Consider the following 25,588-nt stretch of genomic DNA (forward strand, 5'->3'; position numbering starts at 1 on the left):
CCAAAGCTTTTTTGGAGGATGTCCGCTTGGACCACATATGCAAATAGAAGGTAAGGCCTCACATGATTTTCAGTTTTATATATACAGTAGTGGGAAGTGTTTTTTTTTTTTTTGCATGTTTGTCACAAATGTTTCAGATCATCAAACAAATGTAAATATTAGTCAATGACAACACAACTGGACACAAAACGCACTTTTATAAAAACCTTTTATTCAGGGATTTTTAAAAAAAATGCTTGAAGGGGCTTAAGCATAGCTCTCAATATCTGCCTTTGAACGGAAATTATGTTCCGTGTGTGCATTTTTTTTAAATTAAAATACGAATAAGTAATTTTCAAAAATAACTGGAACTGTTGATAAACTGATGGAACTGATGGAGACGTTTTGCTGCAAAACCTATGAGCAAGGATGCCGTCCTGATTACGTCTCTTGCCGTCCTTCCAGCTCAGGCACCGCGCCATAATAATAGTTATGAGACGGAGACAAAGAGTTGTGTATTGTTTTGTTTTTGCCAGCCTCTTGTCTTGTCGTGTAACCACTGTCAGGAGAAGCTCGGCTGGAGTTAGCCCGCTAAGCTAGTAGGACGGAGGAGTAGTAATGTAGTGAAACAACATGGCGACCTCAGCGTTGAGTTGTCGCATGTAAAAAAAACAACAACAAAACAACACTGAAACTGAACTGATTGTTAACGAAGGATTCGAACGAGCTTCGTTTTGTGGACCAGCGCTGACGAACCGAAGGCGACAGGCCCCATATGGAGCCCGGAACCTCGCGTGAAAGTCAAACCGGCGCGGGGTGCCAGCAGCGGGAGAACACCCCGGGGGAGGAGGCGGAAGGAGGCGAAGGGAGCACCGTGATGTTGGGGCGAAGAGGCGGAGACCAGGCGGGCAGGTTGAAGGATGTGAAGTGTGAACATGGCGGAGAGGACCACATGAAAAGTGGAGGTGATGAGGACGTTGACAAATACGAGGAGGAGCTGGACCCAAGAATTCAGGTTGGACGGAAAAATACCTTTTCTCTAATACGCCGCTAAATACATATTTATTTAGTCATTTAGGACGGTACATATTGAATAAATATGTTAGTTACGGCTACAAAAAAGGCAGTCACCGATGAAGCAGACATATATTTACATACACTTTGAGACATCACGCACTTTTAATGAATTGAAACGGTTATTGTCTTATTTAATAGTGTCATTGTATTCTTTATCCAGTAATATGAAATACATCACTTTTTAAATGTACCATACACATGAGGTGAATTTGTATCGGTATTGCAGATACCAGCCTTAATGTTCCTATCAGATCAGAAACAAAATCAGTGGTATCGACATCACGATGATTAGGTCATGAGTACATGAATATTTGTATCATATGGCAAGAAATTGCACCATATCATATTGGATTGCATTGATTCGAATTAAATGATTATCGTATCGCCGGAAATTGCATGTATGGTAAAAGTATACACTTGTTTAAGTCAATTTCATCTCCCCAAGCGTATTCTTTCATCTCCATTTATGAGAAGGAATAAAACTCAAACACTAGTAAAAGTTAACGTCATGTATTGTAAAATTGGTCCGACAGAATAAAATCACAAAAACACAGGAGTTTCTCTTCCAATGGCCGCCTGCAGCCTCCCAACGATAAGAAGGAAAGTCAGCCCCGATTCTTGCATCCCAGATCGCCTTAGATGGGGTGGAGTTGGGGGTAGAGTGGGTGAAGGATCAGGATCCCGTTCCCGGACCAGATACCAGACTAAATAATGGTCAATTCCTCAGAGGCCTTTTGGTTCTCCCACACTGACCCCTGCAAAGATAACAAGAAGAAACACAACACAGGATGTTGTGCCCTGATTTCCTGCCAGTTAACTGAATGAATGTGAGTATTTGTACGTATGTACCCTGCGACCGGTCCAGGGTGTACCCCGTAGTGGTGGGCAAAACTTTTCATTTCAGTGAACCGGATCATACTGGTTCATTCAGTAAAAAGATCCGATTGGTGGTTAGCCTGTGATCTCCCCCTGTGCATAGACCCGGTCCGCCGTGTCCAGTCAGTCCGTTCACTCATGTTCACGTTCGTTTCGACTCAACTGTCGAGTGTCGGTCAATTTCTCGGTCTTTCAGTCAGACGATAGGATGGGAAGCACGCAGATAGTCCCGCCCTGCCAAAGGAACAGTGAACTGACTTTTCAGTCAATCAAAAAAAAAAAAAAAATTGCAATTGAACAGACTGAACGGGTATTTTAGAGGCGGTGACCTTGTTCATTCAGCTCACAAAAAAGAACCAGTTCTTTTTTCCCGTTCGTTCATGACCGACACACCACTAGTACCCAACCTCTTGCCCGAAGTCATCATCAAGGTAAGTTAAAAATGTGAATGGCATGATATCAAAAATATGATTTTTGAGGAATACCTGGAATATGAAATGATAACAATTTTTCATTATGAAGATATTTCAAGAAAACAACCTGACCGGGTCATTTTGGACCCACTTATGGAAGGTTGGGGTAGTAACACAAAAACAAAAACTTCTTAAAATGTATAAAAGATAAGTTAAAAATGTGAATGGAATGATATCAAAAACATGTTTTTTGAGGAATGCCTGGAATATGAAATGATAAAAATGTTTCATTATGAAGATATTTCAAGAAAACAACCTGACCGGGTCATTTAGGACCAACTTAACTTAACTTAAGGGTTAATATGGTAGAGTACTCAGGACTTTCCCTGTGTTTCCCAGGAGGAACTGGAACATCTCAACCAGGCCAGCGATGAGATCAACAAGCTTGAGCTTCAGTTGGATGTGAGTAAGCAAAGATCTACCGGCTCCACGTTTCATTGCCACTGTCAGACATTGAGGGTCTCCAGGGTGTGATCACACCAGGCCAATCTTAAACCTAACCCCAAAAGTCGAGTGAATACGTAGCCCAGCTCCAAAAGTGGCATCCTGGTGCACACGTTCTCGGCTTGTGTAGGCACCTTTTTGTCCTAATGCTTGAAGAGTCACGCCGGATTGGTTTGTACTCATTTTCATATCCAAATACTCCTCAGGATGCGAGGTCCAGCTACAGGAAGATCCTCACAGATTCTGCCAGAAAGCTGAATGCTCAGGGTTCCCAGCTGGGGGCCTGCATCGAGAAGGCCAGGCCCTACTATGAAGCACGCAGGCTGGCCAAAGAGGTGCCCGTCACTCATGGAACTGCATGCACTCCGGTTTCCTCCCCCATTCCAAAAACATGCTAGGTTAATTAGCCACTCCAAATTGTCCATAGGTATGAATGTGAGTGTGAATGGTTGTTTGTCTATATGTGCCCTGGGATTGGCTGGCCACCAGTCCAGGGTGGACCCCGCCTCTCGCTCATCTGCCGCTGCTGTTCATGTTCTGTTCAGGCGCAGCAGGAGACCCAGAAAGCGGCTCTCCGGTACGAGAGGGCCGTGTCCATGCACACTGCAGCCAGAGAGATGGTGTATGTGGCAGAGCAAGGTCTGCTGGCCGACAGGAACACCATGGACCCCACCTGGCAGGAGATGCTCAACCACGCTACGGCTAAGGTACGCCGGGCGGTGCTGCTGTGGGAGAAACGGACGTCCGCGAGGGCTTTGTCAAACGTCAGCTTGTCACGTTTGTCTTTATTGGCGTTGGAGATCAGTCGTCATCACTCGTTGAGAACTGAATAAATAGTCGGGGTTAAAAAATGCAAATCTTTATGTCATTGAAGCAAAATGGAATTGAGGTGTCATTAAGTCAGTTCCAACTAACTAAAGCAGGGGTGTTCAAAGTGTGGCCCTGGCACCCGTAGCTGTTTATTTATTTTTTGTTGTTTTTTTTTTTAACTAAAAGAAAAAAACCCACCAACAACAAACACGGGGAAAACACTGCTTATTTTATCATAATAAAAGTCAAATATGAATAGAAAAAAGTTATAGTTTTACAAGCATGATGTAATATTATGAGGAAAAATAACGTCATTGTAGTTGCTTATAAAAAGATGTTATTTTGTCTAAGTCATAACACATTTTTTGAAAAAAAAAAAAGTCCAAATATAAATGGAAGAAGGTCACAAAATTTACCAGAAGAAATTATTTGGAAAAGTTAAAGAAACTAATAAAAACAACATTAGAAATGAAAAAAAAAAACAGCTAAATTTGACCAGAATGTCAAAATATTAAGAGGAAAAAAAATCATAATATAATGAGTAAAAATAGGGAAATATTAAGGGAAAAAGATTTTTTTTATTGGAATATTATAAAAAAGAGTTGACTTCGCCTTTACATTTTGACTCCCTAGTTTTGTAGTCATCAGAGAAGGCGTCACAGTATATTTCAGACTGGATGAATATTTGTGTCCTTGTGAGAAATGAAAGTAAATCCAAACCCAATTGTTGTTTTTAAAAAGCACCGATGGATGTTATGTCATCACACAAACAGAACTGTTCAATTCCATCACTATGGACCCCGATTGACCAGGATAAGAGTGAAGTAAACATCTGACCAGCGTCTAAACGTTGACGCCGACATGGAGAGGGAAGCTAACATGCGTGTCATGCGTGTCATGCGTGTCACGTGTGATGTACCATGACGTCATTTGTTTTGCGGATCAGGTCAACGAGGCTGAAGAAGAGCGTTTCCGTAGTGAGCGAGAGCACCAGCGAGTCACGCAGCTCTGCCAGGACGCGGAAGCCCGAGTCCAAACCCTGCAGAAATCACTGAAGAAGGTCATCGTCAAGTCCAAACCCTACTTTGAGCTAAAGGCTCAATTCAACCACATTCTTGAGGTGCGTATGAAGCCGTCCTTCTCGTCACGTTTTCAGCACGACGTCGCACGATGACAGAATAAGCTCAAAGTAATAAAACCGGAGTGGAGATCACCCACAACGTGTGTTCATCCAGCCTCTTGGTGGACAACTCAGCAGTCTTTTTCAAATGATTCTGAGTAAGAAGTTGTCATTTAATCATAATATTGTTGTAATCTTATGAGGACATTTTAGTAGCATATTTAGAAATATGAAAGATTATTTTTGAAGGTCGAATAACATGTTAATTTGTGGAAAATCTAATCATATTATGGAAATAAAGTAAAAAGAATATGGGAATAAAATCATAATTATTAGAAGAAAATATAAAAGTAAGTCAAACTAAAATCATGCTGTTTGCTAACAGCACAAATATACAACATAAGAAATTTCAATATTGAACAAAGCAAAATCAGAAATCACTCCACACTCTTTATTGCTCTCTGGTTCTACCATATCTAACTTATTGTGTGGAAATATGGGATCATAACTATAAAAGCAATCTTCACTGGCTAAATGTACTGCAAAAAAGGCCAGTAAGGATAATTCATAATGCCGCCTACAGAGAACATACTAACTCCTTATTTGTAAAATGACAAATACTTCAACTTGCTGATATAGTTCATGTTCAAACAGCTCAAATAATGCATAAGGCTATGCATAAGCAATTAGCTAAAAATGTCATCCAATACTTCTCTACAAGAGAGGAGAAATATGATCTCAGGGAAGAAGTACATTTGAAACACTTCTATGCTAGGACTACGTTATGCTAGCCATAGCATTTCAGTATGTGGAATCAAACTATGGAATGGATTGAGGGGCATTATTAAAAAAACAACAACCTTAAACTGTATTATGGAAAGCAGGAAGTGAACAAATGTAAGAGTTAGTGATTGTAAAAGTACCAGATGGAGGGGTAGGATTTAATAAGCTTTGCTTCTTCCTACTCCTTTTGGACATGTGGAACTGGGAACCCTAGCCCTAGTGACCTGGACACCAGGGATCCATTGGGACGCCCATCACGAATGAGTGAAATTGGCTAGTAAATACCATAGTATTACCATAGTACCATCGCATAGATTGTCTCATCCATGGAACATTACTGCCAATAATAACGAGGGAGAAACAATTGAGGCGCCATATAGCGAGAGATGACCGGAACTCGGGCGGTCAAATAAAAAAACTAAAAGCGTGGGCACCCTCACCCTAAGACGGTTGCTGTGCCATCTTCCAGGAACATAAGGCCAAAGTCGTGCACCTGGAGCAGCACGTGTCCAAAGTGAAAACACGTTATTCCGTGGCTCTGCGGAACCTTGAACAGATCAGCGAGCAGATCCACGCGCAGAGAGGACGAATCCCCGTCAGTCAGGGGCGTCCCACCGCGTGCGGGGGCCGGAGCTCTCCAGTCGGCGCCGAGGCGGAGACCCGAGTGGCCGTCGGGGTCCCGAGCTGTAGCTTGGCGGGGGTGCGTGGAGTGGAGACGGCCTGGGTGGACAATGAGAAAACTCGGCTGTGGGTGGAGAAGCACCGGGAGAGCGGCTGGGGCCAGAGGGAGCGGCTGGAGGGAGAACGTGGCGCCTCAGACCGCTTGTCCATCATCAGCCTGCAGACCATCGCATCTGACCTGGAGAAGTGCGACTCCGTCGATCACCTGGGCGACCTCAGCGATGTTGGCAGTGTGCTTGGCGAGGCGTGGGACTGGAGCAAGAAGAACTCGCCCGGGCCCGGTGTGGAGGTGACTGACGCCCCCCCGCAGAAGGAGGCGGCTCATGGCAAAGACGAGCAGGAAAGCTTTGGAAAGAAGCACCGCAGAAGTGTGAGTCTCTAACGTTTGGAGGAAGCTCATCAACATGGACAGGAACAGGAACAGGAACAGGAACAGGAACAGGAACATGGACATACTGGTAATCAGTGCGTGGAGGACAACATCAGAACCACCAACCCCAAGAAGGGATCCTTTTCTGTGCCGGCGACTTGAGCATTTCCCAGCTGCCTTTGGGCAACATGACACAAACACGCATTCACACTCAAACCAGCTGGGCACCGACATCACTCCCAGCATGCTTTGTGGCACTCCTTTTCTAAAAAGTTGCTAAAGTTAACCCTTAGATGCATGAGTGACTCTTCCATAAGTGGGTCAAAAATCACCCATATCAGCCGATACAACCGATACTTCTATGCTGATATCAGCCCATTTTTCAAATATCGTTAAATATCCTTTTTCATGATTGGGAAAACCAATATCGATATCAGCCGATGTAACCGATATTTCTATGCTGATATCAGCCCATTTTTCAAATATCGTTAAATATCCTTTTTCATGATTGGGAAAACCAATATCGATATCAGCCGATATAACCGATATTTCTATGCTGATATCAGCCCATTTTTCAAATACCGTTAAATATCCTTTTTCATGATTGGGAAAACCAATATCGATATCAGCCGATATAACCGATATTTCTATGCTGATATCAGCCCATTTTTCAAATACCGTTAAATATCCTTTTTCATGATTGGGAAAACCAATATCGATATCAGCCGATACAACCGATATTTCTATGCTGATATCAGCCCATTTTTCAAATATCGTTAAATATCCTTTTTCATGATTGGGAAAACCAATATCGATATCAGCCGATATAACCGATATTTCTATGCTGATATCAGCCCATTTTTCAAATACCGTTAAATATCCTTTTTCATGATTGGGAAAACCAATATCGATATCAGCCGATACAACCGATATTTCTATGCTGATATCAGCCCATTTTTCAAATACCGTTAAATATCCTTTTTCATGATTGGGAAAACCAATATCGATATCAGCCGATATAACCGATATTTCTATGCTGATATCAGCCCATTTTTCAAATATCGTTAAATATCCTTTTTCATGATTGGGAAAACCAATATCGATATCAGCCGATGTAACCGATATTTCTATGCTGATATCAGCCCATTTTTCAAATATCGTTAAATATCCTTTTTCATGATTGGGAAAACCAATATCGATATCAGCCGATATAACCGATATTTCTATGCTGATATCAGCCCATTTTTCAAATATCGTTAAATATCCTTTTTCATGATTGGGAAAACCAATATCGATATCAGCCGATGTAACCGATATTTCTATGCTGATATCAGCCCATTTTTCAAATATCGTTAAATATCCTTTTTCATGATTGGGAAAACCAATATCGATATCAGCCGATGTAACCGATATTTCTATGCTGATATCAGCCCATTTTTCAAATATCGTTAAATATCCTTTTTCATGATTGGGAAAACCAATATCGATATCAGCCGATATAACCGATATTTCTATGCTGATATCAGCCCATTTTTCAAATATCGTTAAATATCCTTTTTCATGATTGGGAAAACCAATATCGATATTTCTACGCTGATATCAGCCCATTTTTCAAATATCGTTAAATATCCTTTTTCATGATTGGGAAAACCAATATCGATATCAGCCGATGTAACCGATATTTCTACGCTGATATCAGCCCATTTTTCAAATACCGTTAAATATCCTTTTTCATGATTGGGAAAACCAATATCGATATCAGCCGATATAACCGATATTTCTATGCTGATATCAGCCCATTTTTCAAATATCGTTAAATATCCTTTTTCATGATTGGGAAAACCAATATCGATATTTCTACGCTGATATCAGCCCATTTTTCAAATATCGTTAAATATCCTTTTTCATGATTGGGAAAACCAATATCGATATCAGCCGATGTAACCGATATTTCTACGCTGATATCAGCCCATTTTTCAAATACCGTTAAATATCCTTTTTCATGATTGGGAAAACCAATATCGATATCAGCCGATATAACCGATATTTCTACGCTGATATCAGCCCATTTTTCAAATACCGTTAAATATCCTTTTTCATGATTGGGAAAACCAATATCGATATCAGCCGATATAACCGATATTTCTACGCTGATATCAGCCCATTTTTCAAATACCGTTAAATATCCTTTTTCATGATTGGGAAAACCAATATCGATATCAGCCGATGTAACCGATATTTCTATGCTGATATCAGCCCATTTTTCAAATATCGTTAAATATCCTTTTTCATGATTGGGAAAACCAATATCGATATCAGCCGATATAACCGATATTTCTATGCTGATATCAGCCCATTTTTCAAATATCGTTAAATATCCTTTTTCATGATTGGGAAAACCAATATCGATATCAGCCGATGTAACCGATATTTCTATGCTGATATCAGCCCATTTTTCAAATATCGTTAAATATCCTTTTTCATGATTGGGAAAACCAATATCGATATCAGCCGATGTAACCGATATTTCTATGCTGATATCAGCCCATTTTTCAAATATCGTTAAATATCCTTTTTCATGATTGGGAAAACCAATATCGATATCAGCCGATATAACCGATATTTCTATGCTGATATCAGCCCATTTTTCAAATATCGTTAAATATCCTTTTTCATGATTGGGAAAACCAATATCGATATCAGCCGATATAACCGATATTTCTATGCTGATATCAGCCCATTTTTCAAATATCGTTAAATATCCTTTTTCATGATTGGGAAAACCAATATCGATATCAGCCGATACAACCGATATTTCTATGCTGATATCAGCCCATTTTTCAAATACCGTTAAATATCCTTTTTCATGATTGGGAAAACCAATATCGATATCAGCCGATACAACCGATATTTCTATGCTGATATCAGCCCATTTTTCAAATATCGTTAAATATCCTTTTTCATGATTGGGAAAACCAATATCGATATCAGCCGATACAACCGATATTTCTATGCTGATATCAGCCCATTTTTCAAATATCGTTAAATATCCTTTTTCATGATTGGGAAAACCAATATCGATATCAGCCGATGTAACCGATATTTCTATGCTGATATCAGCCCATTTTTCAAATATCGTTAAATATCCTTTTTCATGATTGGGAAAACCAATATCGATATCAGCCGATGTAACCGATATTTCTATGCTGATATCAGCCCATTTTTCAAATATCGTTAAATATCCTTTTTCATGATTGGGAAAACCAATATCGATATCAGCCGATGTAACCGATATTTCTATGCTGATATCAGCCCATTTTTCAAATATCGTTAAATATCCTTTTTCATGATTGGGAAAACCAATATCGATATCAGCCGATGTAACCGATATTTCTATGCTGATATCAGCCCATTTTTCAAATCACTAAAATTCCTTTTTCCGCTAATTCAAGGACATTTACCATATGTCCTCAACTGCAGAAAGCATTTTTATAATATTAAATAACATATTTTTGAAATCATTTTTACACAAAAAATTGTAAATGTAAAATTCTATTAAACTAATAATGTATATTGTAATATATATTACAGAATATATGACTATTATTATTTTAAGCGTCACTCACTGAAAAGTATACTTTTTTAACACCCCAACCATTCATTCATTTTCTACCGCTTATCCTCACCAGGGTCGCGGGGGTGCTGGAGCCTATCCCAGCTGGACTGGTGGCCAGCCAATCCCAGGGCACATATAGACAAACAACCATTCACACTCACATTCATACCTATGGACAATTTGGAGTGGCTAATTAACCTAGCATGTTTTTGGAATGTGGGAGGAAACCGGAGTACCCGGAGAAAACCCACGCATGCACGGGGAGAACATGCAAACTCCACACAGACATGGCGTGGAATCGAACTAGGGTCTCCTATCCCAGCTGACTTTGGGTGACGGGCAGGGTACACCCGAGAACGGGCGCACCCGGGGAAACCCCACGCACGAGTCTACCGACTGTGTGGCCGACACACTAACCACTGGGCCACCGCGGCATGATTATGTTAGCATACAACATGTCTTATTTATTATGATTATTATGAAAGTTTGATTCCCTTATTTGATGTCTTTTATCTCTTGTATTTATTTACCATTATTTATTTTCTTACCTTGTGCCTTGTCATCTCGGTGCAGTGGAACCTCGCCTATCATCACAAAGCCGTTCTAGAAGGCGCTAGTGTCTCCTGGTGTACTTTAACCAAATCAATGTTCCCCACAATGTTCCCCTCATGAACATCGAGTTCATCCTTTCCAAAAAGCCAAAAATGTGACCACAAAACACGTTTTTATGATGTTACAATTCACTTGTACATGCAGGAAACAATTCAAAAATGAATGTAAATATTGAAATATGCTTTAAAATTCACCGAAGACGTGATTGCTGCCAAAGACACCACGTGGCAGCGAGATCAACACATCAAAACCTACGAATTCTTTCTTGAATTCAGTCGTGTTTGTCGCCTCAAACTGCCAAAGTGGAGCCGGAGAAAGTTGCAAAAGTAGCAGCATTTTGATGAATGACAAAAACACGATGGAACTCAACAAAAACAACCAAAAATAGGCATCAATCACGTCGTCAATGAAGGTAAACGTATGCTGACATGTTTTTCCCTTTCACTCGTCATTTATATGCATTTGGAATAGTTTCATCTACGTAAAACTTCAATTTGGGAACAATAAAGGGCTAACCACCAGAAAGGACTACAAGTACACAAGACGGGCGACATATGGTACGCTAACCAGAAAATGTGCCTAAACTGGGACAAAGTTTTAGCATATGAACAAAAAAAGGTGCTAACTGGGATCGCTGATAACCAAGGTTCCACTGTACTTTATCCATTTGTTTGGCTGAACAAGTTATTCACAAAGTGAGGCTGTACTTAAACCGTTGGAATTGACAGCGCAACATGCTAACACAGGAAGTGAACAACTATCAGAAGGGGTGGGATTAAATAAGCGCCGCTTTATTTTCGGACAAGTGCACATGATGTACTGCTACGTATGTCCATTGTTTTGCATGTTGGGAATAAACTAAAGCAAATATATTTGAAGGGTACATTTGCACAAAGCTAACATCTGCATCTACCGGTTGGTAGCTTGTCAAATAATATCTAACTATTGTATACAAAATAGAAATACAATGGTGAGTTCAATATTATGTTTTCACGAATTCTGTAGTTTAGTTGTTTAGTTAAAGTGGTGTAGAACTGCACTGGCCCTTGCGCCATAAAGACTGTTTTGCCTTCACCTTATTATTTATTATTATTGTTTAGCTACTAAACCTGTTATGGGCAAAATGTAAGAAACAAATTGCATGGAAAATGTGTGTAAGTGTGCCTCAGCAAGCCTTCCAGGTCCTGGAGGAACAAAACAGCCTCAGACCATCACACTACCACCACCGCATTTGACTGCCGTCATGATGTTCTTTTTTGGAAAAAATGACACGGGTCACATATGAGCAAATGAAACTGGAATCGACCTGCAGTGATTGTGTTTGCCGAAGTGATGACTCCGTTAAGGAAGCTTCAGATTAATCGAATACAAAAATAATTGTATATATATATATATATATATATATATATATATATGTATATGTGAATAATAATAGCGTTAGAGATTGTAGGACTTTCCTGTAAGGGTCCATGGTCCCAAAAAGAGAACAAGCTTTCACGGCATCCTTCTCTTCGACTGTCGATGTTCCTGAATGGATCTACTGCCACGCCTCAAAATGACCCTTGAAGTCCATCCACCGCTGACACGTCCACCATCATGAATCACAAAGCGATGACTTGTCAGTTGGTGGTGGAAGTACGGGACGGCCGCTGCCATTTTATGGCTCCGTCTGACGGAGGAGGGCAGCAGTCATGTTGGGACTTGATGGACTTGGAGCGTGGAAGGAGATGGATGACTGCGCCGATGATGAAGAGCGGTCAGGATGCCCTTTGTGATGCTCGGCTTCTTCATCACCCGAACAAGGTGGCAAAGAACGGAATAAAAGAAGAGAATTGAACGCAGCATTCATAACTTAATCATACATTTACTGATGGCTGCTTTTATCTGTCAATAACAATACGTACTGTTTGGTCATGGATGAATGTGGAATGAGTGGAGAACCGTTTTTTTCACTCTGAATGTTGGCTCAGTGACCAACCTCCGTACAGTGGGAAGGTCATATTCAATATTCCTATTTTCAATATGTGGCTGTAGTCAACTACATAACAGTAATCATTCATTCATATTTCTTCATCGGGCGGTATGGCGGACCAGCACGCAGACCTCACAGCTAGGAGACCAGGGTTCAATTCCCCCCTCGGCCATCTCTGTGTGGAGTTTGCATGTTCTCCCCGTGCATGCGTGGGTTTTCTCCGGGTACTCCGGTTTCCTCCCACATTCCAAAAACATGCTAGGTTAATTAGCCACTTCAAATTGTCCATATAGGTATGAATGTGAGTGTGAATGGTTGTTTGACTATATGTGCCCTGGGATTGGCTGGCCACCAGTCCAGCTGGGATAGGCTCCAGCACCCCCGTGACCCCCGTGAGGAAAAAGCGGTAGAAAATGAATGAGCTGAGCTGGTTTCATAATTATACCTTTTGAGTGTTAAGTTGGTGTGTGATGAGTTTAGTGTTCTTTGTAAGAACATTAACACATTCCAAAAACATGCTAGGTTAATTGGCCACTCCAAATTGTCCATAGGTATGAATGTGAGTGTGAATGGTTGTTTGTCTATATGTGCCCTGTGATTGGCTGGCCACCAGTCCAGGGTGGACCCCGCCTCTCGCCCCAAGACAGCTGGGATAGGCTCCAGCACCCCTGTGACCCTCGTGAGGATAAGCGGTAGAAAATGAATGAATGAATGAATGAATGAGTTCTTCATCGCTTCGGCTGATAATTTGACCTTTCTGAAACACATGAAGGTCTTCTCCACAAGCTAACGAGATGACATCATTTGGGGGTGGAGTCATGAATGCAGTAACGACTCCTACCTATGTACTCGTTTAGGTGGTGGTGGTGACCAATAAAATCCAAGATGAGCCTTTTGGCAGCTTTGTGTTTGGCTGGAGTGAAACACAGCAAGGATGCTTCAAGTGGTGCAATGCAGCACGGAAAATGGAGCAGCTCGTGAAGTTGAACGGGTCTGTGGATTCTGACAAATGAACATCTGGAGGGTACCTGAGAGACTGGACTGGACTCTCTGGGTCCAGCCCCTTCTCAACAAAGAGCAAAGAAGACAAGATGAAGTGGATTTTCCTTGTAGGGACGGTATCTAAAGGTTTAGCGGTCGCAGCAATCTGGCGGCAGGACGACTGGATCACGGCCGTGCGGAGACAGCTGTGGCTCTCAACTGTTTATCCACCATGGAGTGAACCCTCTGTCCTTCATCCATCTTGCTTTGCTGGACTGAGGGAGGAAACCCAGGTCTCCAGTTCACCAGATTCCTTTTGGTCCACATTTACAGAACATGATCACCAAATCAGGAAGTCGGAGCTCCTAGAAGTTGAGCTCACTGCTGAAGATGCAACATGTCTGTTTGGCCAACCCTGACCTCCTAAACCTCGGGTGTAAAACGCCCATTTGGGTAAATCTACCAATTGGACCATGGAAATGAAGGAAATGTGCACCAGTCCATCGGCGTCCAACTTCTTTCCGACTGAGGTCACCGCCCCTAAAATACCCGTTCAGTCCGTTCAGTTGCAAATGCTTTTTTTTGATTGGCCGGAGAGTCAGTTCACCGTTCCTTTGGCAGGGCGGGACTAAATGCGTGCTAGCCTGTCTTATCCTATCGTCTGACTGAAAGACCGAGACCGAGAGATTGACCGACACTCGACAGTTGAGTCGGAACCAACGTGAACACGAGTGAACGGACTGACTGGACACGGCGGACCCTGAATCTTAATGAGCAAGCTCGATTCCTTCAATCATTGATTTTCTATGCTGCTTATCCTCACTAAGGTGGTGGGGCTATGCTGGAGGGGGTCCGCCCTGGACTGGTGGCCATCCAATGGCAGGGTGCTTATGGACAAACATTCACGTTGACATTGACATTCATACCTTCGGACAATTTAGAGTCTCCATCTGTTCGTAGGTATGAATGTATGCATATGTATATTTTTGGAATGTTCCATGGGAGGGACCAGACTACCCAGAGAAAAACCAGGTGTTTGTGGGGAGAACATGCAAACTCCCCCCCAGAGATACCAACCTAGATCTTCCAGATCTCCTGACTTCATGGCAAACATGCTAACAAAAAGCAATCAGCAGCCATGAGCCTCACTCCACGCCACCGTCCAACTCAGTAACTCGCAGCCGCCATCTTCTAGTTCTCAGTCTGGATTTGAGCACAACCAACAGGAGCTGGTCTACAGACCTCATGACTCTGTGTGGTCCACAGTCAACAAACCATTGGTGAAAGTCGTCCAGAGACTGTGGCCAGCGCCACTGGTGAGCGACGTACTCGCATCCGGACTGAATTACGAATCCTCCGAGATTATGATTTGGAGGGAATTTGGGGGTATCAAAGTACTTCAGTGCTGGTTGACCGTGTACTCTTGCTAGTAGCAGATTTAGCCGGTATGGAAGACAATCCAATGGATAGTGATTGGCAATAATCCCCCTGTGGTGCAGGTTCCTGTGAACATGAATGGACTCTGAAGGTGCTGGGTAGAGTCCCGGTCCAGGGACAGCCATCTTCATCTTCCGATGTCAGCCTGAGGAACAAACCGTTTTATTTTAGCAAGAAGTCTCATCTGAAGAATGTCCATTTAATGACATTAAACGTGCATCCAAAAGTGACCCCAAGGTTCCTCGTAGGCGGACGACAATTGGAGAACGGAGGACATGTCTAAAAAGGTTTTTGGTCCAAAAAGCACAACTTCTGTTTTCTGTAGATCTACTGTAGATCTACTGTAGATCTACTGTAGATCTACTGTAGATATACTGTAGATATACTGCAGATATGCTGAGGTCTGCGCGCTAACCACTCGTCCACCGTGCCGCCCTTCTTCTAAACATATGAAGCCAAAAACCAGGTGGAGTACCTTTTCCCACTCTTTCACGTGGGACATGCCATCTTGGGATGGCCCCCGTGGGATGACTTTCCATGGTCAAACTTCTTCCAGTGCTGCCAAGTGGTTAGCACGCAGGCCTCACAGCGACGAGACCCGAGTTCGATTCCACCCTCGGCCATCTCTGTGTGGAGTTTGCATGTTCTCCCCGTGCATGCGTGGCTTTTCTCCGGGTACTCCGGTTTCCTCCCACATTCCAAAAACATGCTAGGTTAATTAGCCACTCCAAATTGTCCATAGGTATGAATGTGAGTGTGAATGGTTGTTTGTCTATATGTGCCCTGGGATTGGCTGGCCACCAGTCCAGGGTGGGATAGGCTCCAGCACCCCCGCCACCCTGGTGAGGATAAGCGGTAGAAAATGAATGAATGAAGAAATAAGTGTTTAGCTTGCTAGCTAGTTAGCGGTCGTGTGGAGTTATGCAATGTGATGTAAACAAAGAATAACAGGAGTGTAAAGGTTAGTGTAAATATTCCATTTATGAATATTAATGTTAAGATTCCACATAAAAAGGAGAACTTAACTGAATAAAGGATGTGAAGTTGGTTATTAATATTCTAATAACATCCCCGACAGACAAGTGTTGACCAAGAATGAATCCACTCTGCGGCGGCATCTTGCAGTGACGTCACCAGGGGGAGGGGGTGAGGGATCCACGGTGAAACACCGTGTGTGTACACGGAAACCAGCTCCACGACAAGTCAACGAGCTGTCAGGATTTGGATTCCGTCCACGGAGACCCGCGTCATGACTGCGACCGAACAGGCTTAATTGTCCACGGAGACACTCGGTGGCTTCCGTGCTGCGGACGCCTCATCCACGCAACCTGCCGTCACAGCCGCTTCTACTTGTGAGTACACGGACGTAGTACTGCGTGTTTAACTTCTGCTTTGTCTTCCGTTCGGAGCTCGGCTGTGTGCTTTGAAAGGCGGCCACGGCCCCACGCGTGGTCACTTGTCGTCAAGTTGTCCCGATGCTAAAGATGTGCGTGATGCCCGCCCACGCCGGCGTGGCGACGGGAGATCATGTTTGGCTCATCGGGACGCCGACGGCCGCCTTGGGCCGATCGATCGTTGTGATCAAGCGCTTGCACGTGCGCGCCCGCCACGACCAGCCCACGAGCGCCGTGCCGAAGACGCGTGGGTGTTTATCACGCTTTCCCTGCTCCGACAGCCACAACAGCTTCCATGCTTCCATGCTTCCATGTTCCCATGCTTCCATGTTTCCATGCTTCCATGCTTCCATGCTTCCATGTTTCCATGCTTCCATGCTTCCATGTTTCCATGCTTCCATGCTTCCATGCTCCCATGTTTCCATGTTTCCATGCTTCCATGTTTCCATGTTTCCATGCTCCCATGCTTCCATGCTTCCATGCTTCCATGTTTCCATGCTTCCATGCTTCCATGCTTCCATGCTTCCATGCTCCCATGCTCCCATGCTTCCATGTTTCCATGTTTCCATGCTTCCATGTTTCCATGCTTCCATGTTTCCATGCTCCCATGTTTCCATGTTTCCATGCTTCCATGCTTCCATGCTTCCATGTTTCCATGTTTCCATGCTTCCATGTTTCCATGCTCCCATGTTTCCATGTTTCCATGTTTCCATGCTTCCATGTTTCCATGCTCCCATGTTTCCATGTTTCCATGCTCCCATGTTTTCATGTTTCCATGCTCCCATGCTTCCATGCTTCCATGCTCCCATGTTTCCATGTTTCCATGCTTCCATGTTTCCATGCTTCCATGCTTCCATGCTCCCATGTTTCCATGTTTCCATGCTTCCATGTTTCCATGCTCCCATGTTTCCATGCTTCCATGTTTCCATGCTTCCATGCTTCCATGCTCCCATGTTTCCATGTTTCCATGCTTCCATGTTTCCATGCTCCCATGTTTCCATGTTTCCATGTTTCCATGCTTCCATGCTTCCATGGTCCCATGTTTCCATGTTTCCATGTTTCCATGCTCCCATGTTTCCATGTTTCCATGCTCCCATGTTTTCATGTTTCCATGCTCCCATGCTTCCATGTTTCCATGTTTCCATGCTTCCATGCTTCCATGCTCCCATGTTTCCATGTTTCCATGTTTCCATGGTTCCATGCTTCCATGCTTCCATGCTCCCATGCTTCCATGTTTCCATGCTTCCATGTTTCCATGCTCCCATGCTCCCATGCTCCCATCTTTCCATGCTTCCATGTTTCCATGCTTCCATGCTTCCATGCTCCCATGCTCCCATGTTTCCATGCTTCCATGCTCCCATGCTTCCATGGTCCCATGTTTTCATGTTTCCATGCTCCCATGCTTCCATGCTGGTTTGTGGCTGACGTCAGCAGGGTGAAGCCGTTCTCATTGCTTTAATGAGGCTTTGAACATATTCCAATATGGCTCCGGAACATCCAAAGAGATTAGTCTCACACGTGACCGGAAGTAATCATTCCTATGAATCTATTCTATGGACTCCAACTAGAACGGCAGACCTTTATTTCCGGTATTCCTTGCCACTCCAATGAATTTATTATTCACGGAGAAAAAAAAATCTTCCTTGTTTTTGTCATCTTGATCTTTCTGGAGACAAAATAGCTAGGAAAGAATAACCACTCTTCCAGGAAAAGTCATCTCGGGAAAACAAGTGAACCACCAGAAGGAAGTTTGGGACCAGTTGATTTGGTTCCTACCGGAGTCCACATAAGAGGACCCGACTGCCCCCAGCGGTATGGGTGCATCGGTTCCATACCGGAACGTGATAAGTAGAATTCCTCATTTATAAATAGAATGTTTTTGTAGGGAAATCATGGAAAACCTGCCGTTAACACGACTAACTTTTTGTTTAGTTTTTTTGTTTTTTTGTTGGTTGATTGTTGATCTATTTGAGCCGTCCCAAATAATATTTGTGGCAAAATGGATCTTTTCCCAAAAAGCTGCAAATTTCCTGAAACTATCCGGAAACCCATGTTCTATCGATGATTACTAAAGAACGGAAAAAGGTAGAAACAAACTTTTTTTACTGATGAAAGGCGGGAGTCTAATCTTTGTTTTGGTAGGATCCATGTCCATAAAACACAATCATCTGTGTGCCTTGAAACATCAGTCAAACTGGTACCGGTGGGGTTGTCTTTGGAAAAATGGCTGGGATTGACCGAGTACTGAGTATTGAGTGTTTTACGTGTACTATAAACCTTGCAATCATACTTTGGTGTTCCGACTTTCACAGCTGCCGTGGTGTTATTGGCCAAGCAGAAGCTGTGATCAAACCTACTCGAGATTTGCCAGATCTTAACATGAGACTTTTGGAAATTCATTACTTCCTTGTTCCGGACCGTAACGTTACTGACACCTAGTGACCAGTGAATGTTACTTCTTATCATAAAATGTTTTAAATGCATCTTGTGAATGCCTTGGGTACTGTATGTGTACAGTACCCAAGCCTTGGGTACTGTATGTGTACAGTACCCAAGCCTTGGGTACTGTATGTGTACAGTACCCAAGCATCCAACCATTGGTCCACGATGGACTTGACTTGACTTCATAACAGAATGACATGAACAGCTTTGTCCTGTGTGAACAATTGTTGTAGCCATAACAATACCATACTAATCCTCAGGTAGTCTAGTCCTCAGATACAGTTCTCCTTCCTGGCCCCGGTAGGCTTGGAAGAGGCGCCACTGGTCCTGGCACAGTTTCTTCATTTGCCTTCAATTGTGATGCATTTGGAAAATCGTTCATTTTCTACCGCTCATCCTCACGAGGTTGGCGGAGGGTGCTGGAGCCTATCCCAGCTGGACTGGTGGCCAGCCAATCCCAGGGCACATATACGTAGACAAACAACCATTCACACTCACATGGTGGGTACAATGGTGTGGATAATTTGGAGTGGCCGATTAACCGAGCATGAACTGACTCTCCAGCCAATCAAAAAAACTGAGCGGACTGAACGGGTATTTGAGTTCTTTTGACCCGTTCGTTCATGACCGACACACCACAAATAAACGTTGGCGCTCATCTTGTCAGCCGGTAATGAAATGCCAATTATCAGAGTTGTCAGCGGAGACCAAATATTACGGAACAGACGGGAACCATCGCCGCATATTTGTGGTTCTGCGTTCGCGGCAACACATTCACAAAATAGGAATAGGAATAAATAGGAATATAGGAATATTCCACATCTGTGAATCCCATGATATGTTCATTGGGATTGGCACTTTCGGAATGAGGCGGACTGTAATTGGAACAATAGAATACAATAACTAATGTAATAGGAGTATTTGTGTACATGTACACGTGGCTAGTACTTTTCATCAGATGTTTGTATTTATAGTACCACATATGGCACCAGCTCATATCATATCACGTAGGATCTGTGTAGTCCTCGGCTCTGTAGTTCTACTGCTAATTCTATTGTTTGGATTGGTGAGGCATTAAATGACGTGGTGTCTTTGAACGCAACCCTTTAATATTCTGATTCTATTCAAGGAAGCAGTATTAGGTAAATAGATTTTCTGTCATGTGCACCATCAATTAACTTCATTTATATTTTTATAGAATTTGGTGCTGTTCATACTTCAGAAGGGCGGCACGGCGGTCTGGTGGTTAGTGCGCAGACCTCACAGCTAGGAGACCAGGGTTCGGTCCCCGCCCTCGGCCATCTCTGTGTGGAGTTTGCATGTTCTCCCCGTGCATGCGTGGCTTTTCTCCGGGTACTCCGGTTTCCTCCCACATTCCAAAAACATGCTAGGTTCATTAGCCACTCCAAATTGTCCATAGGTATGAATGTGAGTGTGAATGGTTGTTTGTCTATATGTGCCCTGGGATTGGCTGGCCACCAGTCCAGGGTGTACCCCGCCTCTCGCCCGAAGACAGCTGGGATAGGCTCCAGCACCATTGTGACCCTCATGACGATAAGCGGTAGAAAATGAATGAATGAATGTGTTCTCCTCCTATTTTGTGTGGAAGTGGTAACTTTTTTGCTTCTTATTTTGTCTTTCCCCACCCTCGGCCATCTCTGTGTGGAGTTTGCATGTTCTCCCCGTGCATGCGTGGGTTTTCTCCGGGTACTCCGGTTTCCTCCCACATTCCAAAAACATGCTAGGCTAATTAGCCACTCCAAATTGTCCATAGGTATGAATGTGAGTGTGAATGGTTGTTTGTCTATATGTGCCCTGTGATTGGCTGGCCACCAGTCCAGGGTGGACCCCGCCTCTCGCCCGAAGACAGCTGGGATAGGCTCCAGCACCCCCCGCGACTCTCGTGAGGAAAAAGCGGTAGAAAATGAATAATACTTCATAATGTAGTATAATCCAGACTTCATTCATTTAGCTGTACTTCAGTAAAGTAGAGCAGAGATTGGCGTATTTGTGACGTAATGTGACATGGCCATTCATTTAAATTAATTTTTAATAAACTTTGATCATTGGACAGTTGCATGCAAATGTATGGTTCCTACAATCGAGTGTGGTGGTTGTGTGTTGTGTGTTGTGTGTTGTGTGTTGTGTGTTGTGTGTTGTGTGTTGTGTGTTGTGTGTTGTGTGTCGAGCCAACATCTAGTGTAACACTACCAAGCCAAGTTGGCCGCCTGTCTCACTTTTTGTTCTCCGTTTCTGCAGTTAAAATGAACGTTTGTGCTGCTCTCGTTTTGAGTTATTACTTATTTGAAGTTTCGGCCTATTACATAACCCAGGGGTGGGCAAACTACGGCGCGGGGGCCACATCCGGCCCGCCAAGTGTTTCAATATGGCCCGCCTGTTTTTTCCAAATATTTCATTTGAACTCAACATACAACCTGGCATCGTGGCTTGGGACAACTTTTTGATGGTTGAGGTAGCTGCTTTATCAATTTCGTTATTTGATGTGGTCTGTTGTTTACAAAATGCTCCTGGAAAAAGGGACACATAATAATAATAATAATAATAATAATAATAATAATAATAATAATAATAATAATAATAATAATGTTGTCAATAATGATAATAATACTACTATTATATTAATATTGTTAATAATATCAATATAATAATGGTAGTAATATTACAAAATACTCCTGGAAAAAGGAGCACAAGCACAATAATAGTAATAGAAATAATAATAATAATAATAATAATGTTGTTGTCAATAATGATAATAACACTACAATTATATTAATATTGTTGTTAATAATACTAATATAATAATGGTAGTAATATTATTATTATTAACAAAATAATAATAATATAATAACATTACTATAACTAATAATAATAATATTAATTCTAATAAAATAACAATAATAATAATAATAATGTTGTTGTCAATAATGATAATAATACTACAATTATATTAATATTGTTGTTAATATTAATATAATAATGGTAGTAATATTATTATTATTAACAAAATAATAATATAATAACATTACTATAACTAATAATAATAATAATAATTCTAATAAAAATAACAATAATAATAATACATTGAGAAACACACTTTACATCAAATAAATGATTTCAAAGTGCACATATAGCAGATTGCATGACACTTTTACATGTAAAATATGTGTAAAAATATAGGTGTACAAATGGACTGTTACGTGTAAAATACTACATAATCCCCCCCGTCAATTTTGTTAAATTAATGCGGCCCGCGAGTCAAAAAGTTTGCCCACCCCTGACATAACCAGTCATAACCTATGAACCAAAGTAGTGTCCTTTTTTGCGCTCCTTTTGTGTTGTTTTGTGCAGAACATCCGTCTTCAACTCCAAAACAGCAATATTTATTCATGAATACATTTCTAAAAAACTGTTGATGGACAAGTGGACGTGTAGCCTAGCGTTACGCCCCTACTATTTCTAAATAATGTTTAGCTGCCTGTGAATTTCTAAATGCTAAATACTAATAAGCAAACCCCCCCGGCATCATTGATAAAATGGCTTAGACACGTTTCATTAAATATGATTGGACTATTTGCAGCGTGGAAGATGAGACACTGGAGTCCTTGGAAGCCATACAACGTGTATTCATATATATATTCATATTCATATATTCATACATGTGCTTCTGACATGACCTCTGACCTGTGCTTTGTAAAGCCTGGAGTGTGAATTGTATTTCTTTCTTTCTTTAGTGTTTGTTTTAGCAAACTTTTTGACTCGCGGGCCGCATTAATTTAACAAAATTGACGGGGGGGATTATGTAGTATTTTACATGTAACAGTCCATTTGTACACATATATTTTTACACATATTTTACATGTAAAAGTGTCATGCAATCTGCTATATGTGCACTTTGAAATCACTTATTTGATGTAAAGTGTGTTATAAATGTATTATTATTATTATTGTTATTTTTATTAGAATTATTATTATTATTAGTTATACTAATGTTATTATATTATTATTATTATTTTGTTAATAATAATAATATTACTGAATCATACATCCGACTTGACTTATGTTGCCAGCTGTTGTTAAAATTGTTAAAATTTGAAATATTTAGAAGCAGTTGATGTTTGCGAAATAATCACTAATAAATACAATAAATCACTATATTGACAGTTACTATGGTACCCATTATGCCATGGTATGGTCATATCACCGAGTACTTCGGTACGTGACAAACAAAAAAACAAACAAAAAAAAACCTTAAACCATATTAGGAAAGCAGGAAGTGATCAAATTATTATGTCGTTGTAGGGTCATATCACCTCGTACTTCGGTATGAGGTACATTATTAAAAAAAAACAAAAAAAAACCTTAAAGTGTATTATGGAAAGCAGGAAGTGAACAAATGTAAGAGTTAGTGATTGTAAAAGTACCAGATGGAGGGGTAGGATTTAATAAGCTTTGCTTCTTCCTACTCCTTTTGGACATGTGGAACTGGGAACTGATTATGGGATGCACTCAATTGGAATCTGATGCATGTTCAAATGAAATAAAACCATGACCATTACCATAGAAAGCAACTGGCGGGCCGGATTCAAACGCTTAGTGGGCCACATGTGGCCCCCGGGCCGTAGCTTGCCCACCCATGATCTACACAGTACAACGGGTGCAGCAGGGATTTCAGGGTCACAAACGCCCGGACCATCTCATGTGGCTCCTTTCGGTGCGGATTGCGGAGATTCAACTTGTGGTTTCTCGCGGACGACAGTTCTTCTCACCTTCTCTCAAAGGGAGAGCCCAGCCCCCCTGAGGAGAAAACTCATTTCTGCCGCTTGCACCCACAATCTGGTTCTTTCAGTCACGACCCAAAGCTCAGGACAATACTTCACCTGCACAAGATTTACTCTGAAAAAAACCCAATCATGTACTGTGTACTATAGAAATGAATACAGTTTCAGTTTTTGTGGCTCGTCGTAGATCTTAAAATGGCATCTTCAATGAAAGGATTACGCAATTGTTATTACTCCAAAAGAGAAAGAAAGTCATCACGAGGGGACTCGGATCATAAATCAAATATAATCAAATATAATCAAATATAGGCGGCACGGCGGTCTGGTGGTTAGTGCGCAGACCTCACAGCTAGGAGACCAGGGTTCGGTCCCCGCCCTCGGGCATCTCTGTGTGGAGTTTGCATGTTCTCCCCGTGCATGCGTGGGTTTTCTCCGGGTACTCCGGTTTCCTCCCACATTCCAAAAACATGCTAGGTTAATTGGCGACTCCAAATTGTCCATAGGTATGAATGTGAGTGTGAATGGTTGTTTGTCTATATGTGCCCTGTGATTGGCTGGCCACCAGTCCAGCTGGGATAGGCTCCAGCACCCCTGTGACCCTCGTGAGGAAAAAGCGGTAGTAAATGAATGAGCTGAGCTGGTTTCATAATTATACCTTTTGAGTGTTAAGTTGGTGTGCGATGAGTTTAGTGTTCTTTGTAAGAACATTAACACATTCCAAAAACATGCTAGGTTAATTAGCCACTCCAAATTGTCCATAGGTATGAATGTGAGTGTGAATGGTTGTTTGTCTATATGTGCCCTGGGATTGGCTGGCCACCAGTCCAGGGTGTACCCCGCCTCTCGCCCAAAGACAGCTGGGATAGGCTCCAGCACCCCCCGCGACCCTCGTGAGGAAAAGCGGTAGAAAATGAATGAATGAATAATCAAATATACCCGAGCAAGGAATGATGAAAAAACTCTTTGAACTGGAATTGAAAGCGGCATGCCGGGTAGAGTCGTCTGGGCTCAGCAGCGGCGTTCCGGCCCGAGGCAAGGCTGAAGACTTCCATCACCGCCTCCGCAGGTCCCAGAGACTAAACGGGCCGAGGCAAAGGTGAAGCCGACGCACAAATGGAGGGCAATTGTTAAGAACCTTTGTGGAAGGGGGGCGGACTTTAACGCTAGATGGATTGTGTTCTGTCTGAAAGCACGAGGCCTCTGGAACACGACTTCACGTGTTTGCTGGGATTTGGGGGAGTCGACTGATGATCTCAGGAATAAAAACGTTATTAAGGACGCTGCAGGTTGATACAAAAGCAGACGATAATGCTGCTTCAGAAAAATGTCAAAAATCAACCTGGAATGTTGATGAATGGATGAATGGAATAATCATCAATGATTCCTGTTTTGGTATCGTTTCATTAACGTAGCACACTTGGTCATGATGTGCTATATATATCACTATATTGACACGCACTATGGTACACATTATGGCATTGGATGCTCATATCACCCAGTACTTCCGTATGAGGTACATTATTAAAAAAAATAAAAAAAAATGTATTATGAAAAGCAGGAAGTGAACAAATGTAAGAGTTAGTGATTGTAAAAGTAGCAGATGGAGGGGTAGGATTTAATAAGCTTTGCTTCTTCCTACTCCTTTTGGACATGTGGAACTGGAAACTGATTTGACAAAAAAAAAAAAAAAAAAAAAAAAACTTAAACTATATTGGGAAAGCA

The 25,588-nt window shown here is 42.1% G+C and overlaps 2 protein-coding genes across 6 annotated transcripts in view; both read left to right on the top strand.

Moving 5' to 3' along the window:
* Positions 1-64: 64 nt before the first annotated feature.
* sh3bp5lb (SH3-binding domain protein 5-like, b) lies at positions 65-7,192 on the top strand. 3 transcript variants are annotated; one of them, XM_058047221.1, is made up of 6 exons: positions 66-994; positions 2,745-2,807; positions 3,056-3,184; positions 3,395-3,556; positions 4,606-4,779; positions 6,032-7,192. In XM_058047221.1, the coding sequence occupies exons 1-6, from the start codon at positions 755-757 to the stop codon at positions 6,623-6,625; spliced, it is 1,362 nt and encodes a 453-aa protein (XP_057903204.1). In that variant the 5' UTR covers positions 66-754; the 3' UTR covers positions 6,626-7,192. The 3 variants fall into 3 exon arrangements, with proteins under 3 accessions (XP_057903205.1, XP_057903204.1, XP_057903206.1); XM_058047223.1 differs by having other exon boundaries at positions 844-2,363; XM_058047222.1 differs by lacking the exon at positions 3,056-3,184 and having other exon boundaries at positions 65-994.
* An 8,804-nt stretch (positions 7,193-15,996) lies between these two features.
* gabbr1b (gamma-aminobutyric acid (GABA) B receptor, 1b) overlaps positions 15,997-25,588 on the top strand; it is a 165,132-nt gene continuing 155,540 nt past the window's right edge. For all 3 annotated transcript variants that reach the window (XM_058047926.1, XM_058047925.1, XM_058047927.1), the window contains exon 1: positions 15,997-16,583. The gene's annotated coding sequence lies outside the window, so the exon portion shown is untranslated. The remainder of the gene's footprint in view (positions 16,584-25,588) is intronic.

The sequence above is a fragment of the Doryrhamphus excisus genome, chromosome 14, assembly GCF_030265055.1.
Source record: "Doryrhamphus excisus isolate RoL2022-K1 chromosome 14, RoL_Dexc_1.0, whole genome shotgun sequence".
Classification (NCBI taxonomy): Eukaryota; Metazoa; Chordata; class Actinopteri; order Syngnathiformes; family Syngnathidae; genus Doryrhamphus; species Doryrhamphus excisus.

Coding starts and splice junctions, on each gene's coding strand:
- sh3bp5lb (XM_058047221.1), top strand. CDS start 755: ATGGAGCCCGGAACCTCGCGTGAAAGTCAAACCGGCGCGGGGTGCCAG. Junction 2,808..3,055: donor AGCTTGAGCTTCAGTTGGAT/GTGAGTAAGCAA, acceptor AATACTCCTCAG/GATGCGAGGTCCAGCTACAG. Junction 3,185..3,394: donor CACGCAGGCTGGCCAAAGAG/GTGCCCGTCACT, acceptor TGTTCTGTTCAG/GCGCAGCAGGAGACCCAGAA.